Raw genomic sequence first — 6,309 nt, 5'->3', positions numbered from 1 at the left:
CTCATAAAAAATGTCATACAAAGATGCAATATAATATGGGGTGTTGTATTAGAAAAAGTGTAATTTGTCATTTTCAGAAAATTGTAGTAGGCGATGAAACATCGACACCGTGTTTGCCTGCAGTTGGCAGCCTCTAGCCCGCCACCTCTAGTGTGAGGGTTGTGTCTATGTTGGTAGCTGAACTGAACCCCAAAGCCAGTATCAGGAATTTGAGGATCGCCATTTTTAAGGGTTTGTACATGTTCAAGGAGTTGCACAAAAGAAGTGGACAAAGTTTGAATTTGTTATAAATATATTTGAAATTGTTTAACAAAAGTAGAGGAGCATTAACTTCATTAATACATAAATAATACAAATCTTTAAAAACAAATTTACATACTTAAAATATTACAAAATCTTTACAAACAAACTTAAAATACTAAAACTTCGTTAATAGATAAAGTAATACACAAATTTTTACAAACAAGTAACACAATAAAATTTGGATGTATTCTTCGGCCTCGGAGTTCTGGGTAGGACTCCGGGAACAACCTCCGGGTTGGTGACTTTTACTCCAAAGGTGGTAAATGTGGTGCTTCGCCAGCCTTCTTTCTCGGAAATTTCCTTCCATAAACCCTCAAAATTTAACAAAATCGCTACAACTCCGCAAAAACTTACCTCAAAATCTCGATGCGGGTACTAAACTCTGTCATCGAAGTGGCCGGGGCTTTGCGTTTGGAGCCATCACGAGGGGTCAATAACTTAGGAGTCATCATGGGTTTGCCCAAAGTGGATGATTGCTCCTTTTGCTGTTTCTTAGGACTTAATTTTTGCTTAAACTCCTAAAATTCAATCAAACAAAATCGAAATTGCGTTTTTACAAACCTTTCTCTTATCCTCGTATAGATGTTAGATATAGTCCGGTATAGTTTGTCCAAAGGTGTGAAACTCCTGTCCAGTGCGCGAAATTTCCGAGTAAGAAGGCTGGCGAAGCACATCTGCCACCTTTGGAGTAAAAGTCACTAACCCGGAGAGAATTTCGCCATCTCGACATCCGTAATCATCACTTGAATGTTAGTCAAGTTTAAAATGCCCTTTTCGAACTCCAGCTTGGGGCAAATAACCAACTCGGTGACGATCTCCACAATTTTCGATTTCAATTGGAAGAAAATTTCTTCGCGCGAGAGGGATTCAAACTCCAAGCCCTCGACGTATGGCCGGAAGCCGTCCAGTTGGCTTGGTAGGGGCAGCGGAGACTCCTCGATGGGTCTGGGTGCCCGCCCCAGACTGACACACAACTTGACCTCTTTCTGGCTCAATTCCGACAGCTCACGGTGCCTAATTAGGGCCAAAGCTTCGTACTCCTCCACTTTTTGGCTTATGTGGCGGTGGAGCTGGCACAGAGGGATCCCCTCGTTGTTAATTGGAGGTGCAAATCGTGGCACAAATCCTCGAGTTTTTGCAATGACTTCATGATTTGGTCTAAGCATGATTCATGGATTGTATCCCTGTCGGCAATTAAGTCCTCATAAAAGTTCTTAATCTAGTGGAGAAAAATGTTCACGTGTTCCTCCAGCTCCAAATCGGCTACGCCGATTTTGCACACGATATCGCACCAGTTCGACACCGCCTTTTTTGAGCAGCTTATCGAGTCTGCCAGGAGTTTTTCGGTCCATGGCTTGCCCTTGAAACTACAATCGAAACGGTTTTTACTTTTTATGGTAATTGCATTGGACTTACCGTTCTTCATCAAACTCGTTCATTTGAGATAATTGACGCTTTACGTCACACATTATGACTTGATTCAAGTAAATCAAATAATAAAATGTTAAAACTTTAAAAACTACACCACAAGAGTTAAACACAAGATACAGGTAAGAACACTAACAGGAGTATGAACAGAGGTACAGATTAGTTGCTTGCTAGCTAATGCGCATGCGTCGTGCCGGCGACCACTTCCGGGGATTGGTTTAAAATTTAGCGCCACTTTAAGCATTATTTAAAACTAAATTACTGCTGTAATAACAAAAAACGCATTTGTTTTATCCTCTTGTTATTATTAAAAAATGTTAAACAATTGACAGAAAATTTTCATATTATTTTTAAATTTGACTACGCCGTGATGTTTAAATTAAATTTCATGTAAAAATAAGAAGTTGACTGTTTTAATCATTTATTATTATTTTCTTTTGTGCCACATGGTGTTAAAATACCCTTTTTATTACACAAATGAGAATTTTGGAAAGTTTTCAAGGTAGGTCATTTGTTCCGTTCAAAAATCCCACCCGTCAAATTTAAACAAAAGTTCGGCTCTTTTGACCATAATTTAATAGTGTCATAATTTGATTATCCAAACAACAATTAAACCATCGTGGAAAAAGCACTAAAAACCATTTAATTACAAACAAAAAAATCTCCTTTTTTTGGTCAGATAAAACCGCTGTTTTGCGACTTTCGCCTTTATGCAGGTGGCACTACGGAATGTAAATTGGCGCCATTTTCTTCCGTATCCGAGTGTGCAAACTTGTTCAATTCGAAATTAACTTACAATGATGGACTTTTTGAACTCTTTCAAGTCCTTAGTGAAGGTAGAACAGATCCGTACTGATAATAATGTGTTCCGTTTGCATTATAAACTGACGGTGATTATGTTGATCGTATTTTCCATACTTTTGACCAGCAAGCAGTACTTCGGGGACCCCATCAAATGCAAAGTGGAAGAGGACAAGGAGATTATCGAGACATTTTGCTGGATCCACGGGACGTACATCCGCCGGGACACCTTATCAGGTGATTAATGCGCACAAGGGGGCCCTTTTTTCATTTTTTTTGTAGGGAAAAGTGGCTACATTCCGGGTCTAGGGCCCGATCATCGCGACGTCCGTCCCTGGATGAGGGACCCCGACGGTAAGATAATCTGGCAGAAGTACTACCAATGGGTCTGCATCGTCTTCTGCTTCCAAGCGCTTTTATTCTACTTGCCGAGATATTTGTGGAAAACGTGGGAAGGGGGCCGCTTGAGACTCCTCGTAAGTGACTTGAATACCCCCCTAGTGAACGCCTCCTGGAACCCCACCACCAAAACCCAAATGATCCAGTACATAATCAACGGGAAATATTTTCACACCCTGTATGCGATCAGATACGTCGTGTGCGAAATCCTCAATTTGGTCAATGTGGTAAGTTATAGCCCCCGTGATTGTGTTCTATTAACGCGAGCTTTACCAGATTTTGCAGATTTTCCTAATAGACACGTTCCTAGGGGGGCAATTCGCCCTCTACGGTTTTAAAGTCTTCGCAAATGGGGATATCAACGCAATGAATGAAGTTTTTCCGAAATTGACGAAGTGTCAGTGGAGGTTTTCCGGCCCCTCGGGTACGGAAGTCAACCGGGACGCTCTCTGTATCCTACCTTTGAATATTTTAAATGAAAAATTGTTTATTGTATTGTGGTTTTGGTTGTTTTTTCTTTCCGGTGTTACTTTCTTGTCGTTGATTTACCGTTTTGTCGTCGTTTGTGTGCCGAAACTGCGCGTTTATCTTCTAATGGCGCAAGCGAGATTTATCGGAAGTAAACAAGCTACTTGCATTATAAAAAAATTTAGCTATGGTGACTTTTTCGTTTTGTATCATGTTGGAAAAAATGTTAACCCGATTGTTTTCCGGGAACTAGTTTTAGGTATTTATGAAACGCTCAAAGAAAAAAATCCCTATGTTTACCCCGGAAATGAAGTCAATACGATTTAAAGTGTTCCTTGAAAACTTATAACTTAAGTTACCAATTTCTCGTTAATTTTCTAAGTTAAATTAGTTTGTTTGATGTAACTTTAAATCATAAATTTTGGACTTGGGACCCAAATTCAAAAATTCTCTGAAGTTATCGTTACATCACCAGTGTGTTCATGAAAAATGTTTTTTTTTTATTTAAACAAAATGTACTTTCATAAGTTTTTTCTATTTTTGTTAATAAAATAGTTACAGTTAACTTTTTTTGCCTTTCAGTAATCTGTAAGCTTCAATCACTTCCTGCTGCTGTTTATCAAGTTGTCTCCTTAGTGCATTCGGCAGATCTTTTCTTTTTCCAGTTTTATCAACAGTTTTATTCAGGACTGACTTCAATAGTAAGTCTTTTGTACCGGGCTGAAAGTTTTGTTTCATTTTCACTAACATAAAATATTCCCAGACTTACCCTCGGGGCTTCGCCCCCTTTTTTCACCTTCCTGGGCGCAGTAAGTGTCGGGGGTTCATGCACCTGTTCCCCAAACTTAACTTTATCTTGAAACCTATCAAACTCATCAACTTTGTGACCCATTTTCTTTTTCTTCTTCTCAATCAGCTTCAATCTTCTCTTTTGCGACTTTGTTAACTTTGGCCCTTCGTCTTTCTTCTTTTTTCCGCGTTTTGCTTCTTTTATCATCACTAGAATGGGATCTTTCGGCCGTTTTTTAACCCCTTGTATCTCCCCCTCCGCATTTTTTTCAATTTCCACCCCAAATTTTTGCTCAAAGGCTGCCTCGTGTTTAACAATTGCACAATGTTGGTGAACCCGATACAAAAACTCTCTATTTGACTCATCCGGCCTCTGTTCGAAAAGTCCCTTGGGGCGCGGTTTCTTCTTCTTTTTGCGCATAAAATCGCCACTTTTTACCTTAGCCTGAAGTTCAGCGATGCGTTGAAGACTCTTAGGCACGTATTGCTCATCCGGGTTGCTCGGGGGCGCGTTTATTTTATCTTTAAGACTGAAACGTGGAAAAGTGAGGTTAGGTAATGCCGTTTCATAGAGTACCTTTTTTCACGCTCCGCGCGTTGTTTCTCAGGGTCGCGAACCCCTCGGTGTTTACGACCTGGAATTTTGCGCCCCATTTTATTACACTATTGTTCAAAATAGAAAAATAATAATATAAAAAAGTGAGGTTATATTTATAGCAATCAGTGGTGCCAATCGTCATGTGTCAAACGTCAAACCGGAATATCGTGTGCTAGAAAATGGGAATCTTGGAAAAAATCTCGGAAATCGAGAAGGAAATCTCTCGAACACAAAAGAATAAAGGTATCAGTACCATTTTGCATTTTTTTCTGGCTATATTCAGGTTTTTTTTAGCCACCGAGTACCATTTGGGGCTGCTGAAAGCTAAACTTGCTAAATACCGTTCCCAGCTCCTCGAACCCTCGAAAAAATCGGAAAAAGGTGAAGGCTTCGACGTTTTAAAAAGCGGGGATGCACGTGTGGCCTTAATCGGCTTCCCGTCAGTGGGAAAAGTAAGTCGAACCCACTCATAACCTCGCCTTGATTATTTTTTCTAGTCCACTTTGTTGTCAACTTTGACTAAAACGGAAAGCGAGGCCGCGTCGTACGAATTCACGACTTTGACATGCATTCCCGGCGTAATTGATTACAATGGTGCCAACATCCAATTGCTCGATTTACCTGGGATTATCGAGGGGGCTGCTCAGGGCAAAGGCAGGGGGCGGCAGGTGATAGCGGTCGCGCGGACGGCCGATTTGGTCCTCATGATGCTAGACGCAACGAAAAAAGACGTCCACAGACATTTACTAGAGAAAGAATTGGAAAGTGTGGGGATTAGGTTGAATAAAATGAAGCCTAATATTTATTTCAAGGCAAGTTTTCGGTTTGGTTTTACTATCATTGTAACTTTTGTTAGTAGGTGAAAAAAGGGGGCGGCATTTCGTTCAATTCCACTTGCCCCTTGACGAAAATTGACGAAAAACTCGTCCAAATGATCCTTCACGAATACAAAATTTTCAACGCTGAAGTCCTCTTCAGAGAGGACTGCACTGCCGATGAACTAATCGATGTAATTTGCGCAAATCGCGTCTACCTTCCATGCCTTTACGTCTACAATAAAATCGATCAGATTTCAATTGAAGAAGTTGACAGGATAGCCCGACAGCCAAACAGTGTTGTTGTCAGGTATAATCCCCCCAAATGTTGGTGAAAACCACTAAAGTCACTCTTCCAGTTGCAACATGAAGCTCAACCTCGATTACCTTCTCCAAGTCCTCTGGGAATACTTAAATTTGATTCGTGTTTATACGAAAAAACCGGGACAACCCCCCGATTTCAGCGACGGCTTGATCCTCAGAAAGGGGGTCACAGTGGAGCACGTATGTCACGCAATCCATCGAACTCTTGCTCAGCAATTCAAGTATGCCTTAGTTTGGGGCACCAGCACCAAATATTCACCGCAAAGGGTCGGGGCTTCCCATATTATGCATGACGAGGACGTCATCCAAATAGTTAAGAAGTAATTTGTTGTCACCATATTATTAAATAATTTTTTTACATTTTCGCCAATTATTAATTAAGTC

General features: G+C 40.5%; 4 protein-coding genes across 6 annotated transcripts; 2 read left to right on the top strand and 2 right to left on the bottom strand.

Annotated features, from left to right (window-relative positions):
• Window positions 1-358: 358 nt before the first annotated feature.
• On the bottom strand, window positions 359-1,906 carry LOC123004184. 3 transcript variants are annotated; one of them, XR_006412676.1, is made up of 4 exons: window positions 1,720-1,905; window positions 865-1,670; window positions 658-821; window positions 359-603 (listed from the first exon to the last, which is right to left on the bottom strand). XR_006412676.1 is itself a non-coding variant. In XM_044397310.1 (2 exons), the coding sequence occupies exon 2, from the start codon at window positions 1,467-1,469 to the stop codon at window positions 1,002-1,004; it is 468 nt and encodes a 155-aa protein (XP_044253245.1). In that variant the 5' UTR covers window positions 1,470-1,670; window positions 1,720-1,906; the 3' UTR covers window positions 359-1,001. The 3 variants fall into 3 exon arrangements, 1 of the variants encoding a protein (XP_044253245.1); XR_006412675.1 differs by having other exon boundaries at window positions 359-821; XM_044397310.1 differs by having other exon boundaries at window positions 359-1,670; window positions 1,720-1,906.
• A 188-nt stretch (window positions 1,907-2,094) lies between these two features.
• On the top strand, window positions 2,095-3,964 carry LOC123004175 (innexin inx2-like). Its single transcript, XM_044397300.1, has 3 exons — window positions 2,095-2,769; window positions 2,815-3,158; window positions 3,208-3,964. Exons 1-3 carry the CDS (start codon window positions 2,529-2,531, stop codon window positions 3,724-3,726), a joined length of 1,104 nt encoding a protein of 367 aa, XP_044253235.1. The 5' UTR covers window positions 2,095-2,528; the 3' UTR covers window positions 3,727-3,964.
• Window positions 3,888-5,327, bottom strand: LOC123004180 (coiled-coil domain-containing protein 137). The gene is made up of 3 exons (XM_044397306.1): window positions 4,766-5,327; window positions 4,169-4,718; window positions 3,888-4,119 (listed from the first exon to the last, which is right to left on the bottom strand). The coding sequence occupies exons 1-3, from the start codon at window positions 4,840-4,842 to the stop codon at window positions 3,961-3,963; spliced, it is 786 nt and encodes a 261-aa protein (XP_044253241.1). The 5' UTR covers window positions 4,843-5,327; the 3' UTR covers window positions 3,888-3,960.
• Window positions 4,884-6,285, top strand: LOC123004176 (developmentally-regulated GTP-binding protein 2). The gene is made up of 5 exons (XM_044397301.1): window positions 4,884-5,029; window positions 5,081-5,238; window positions 5,284-5,598; window positions 5,646-5,911; window positions 5,961-6,285. The coding sequence occupies exons 1-5, from the start codon at window positions 4,966-4,968 to the stop codon at window positions 6,247-6,249; spliced, it is 1,092 nt and encodes a 363-aa protein (XP_044253236.1). The 5' UTR covers window positions 4,884-4,965; the 3' UTR covers window positions 6,250-6,285.
• Window positions 6,286-6,309: the final 24 nt, after the last annotated feature.

The sequence above is a fragment of the Tribolium madens genome, unplaced genomic scaffold, assembly GCF_015345945.1.
Source record: "Tribolium madens isolate multiple individuals breed KSU strain unplaced genomic scaffold, Tmad_KSU_1.1 Scaffold_1;HRSCAF=32;Tcas5.2_LG8, whole genome shotgun sequence".
Taxonomy (NCBI): Eukaryota; Metazoa; Arthropoda; class Insecta; order Coleoptera; family Tenebrionidae; genus Tribolium; species Tribolium madens.
This window is presented reverse-complemented; position numbering and strand designations above follow the sequence as displayed.

Excerpts from the sequence above, each read along its gene's own strand:
- LOC123004176 (XM_044397301.1), top strand. The coding sequence starts at position 4,966 with ATGGGAATCTTGGAAAAAATCTCGGAAATCGAGAAGGAAATCTCTCGA. Across the intron at positions 5,030-5,080 it reads TCGAACACAAAAGAATAAAG|CCACCGAGTACCATTTGGGG; the intron begins GTATCAGTACCA and ends GGTTTTTTTTAG. Across the intron at positions 5,239-5,283 it reads GCTTCCCGTCAGTGGGAAAA|TCCACTTTGTTGTCAACTTT; the intron begins GTAAGTCGAACC and ends TATTTTTTCTAG.
- LOC123004180 (XM_044397306.1), bottom strand. The coding sequence starts at position 4,842 with ATGGGGCGCAAAATTCCAGGTCGTAAACACCGAGGGGTTCGCGACCCT. Across the intron at positions 4,719-4,765 it reads CGCGCGGAGCGTGAAAAAAG|TCTTAAAGATAAAATAAACG; the intron begins GTACTCTATGAA and ends TCCACGTTTCAG. Across the intron at positions 4,120-4,168 it reads AAGGGGGCGAAGCCCCGAGG|CCCGGTACAAAAGACTTACT; the intron begins GTAAGTCTGGGA and ends CAAAACTTTCAG.
- LOC123004175 (XM_044397300.1), top strand. The coding sequence starts at position 2,529 with ATGATGGACTTTTTGAACTCTTTCAAGTCCTTAGTGAAGGTAGAACAG. Across the intron at positions 2,770-2,814 it reads CCGCCGGGACACCTTATCAG|GGAAAAGTGGCTACATTCCG; the intron begins GTGATTAATGCG and ends TTTTTTTTGTAG. Across the intron at positions 3,159-3,207 it reads TCCTCAATTTGGTCAATGTG|ATTTTGCAGATTTTCCTAAT; the intron begins GTAAGTTATAGC and ends GAGCTTTACCAG.
- LOC123004184 (XM_044397310.1), bottom strand. The coding sequence starts at position 1,469 with ATGCTTAGACCAAATCATGAAGTCATTGCAAAAACTCGAGGATTTGTG.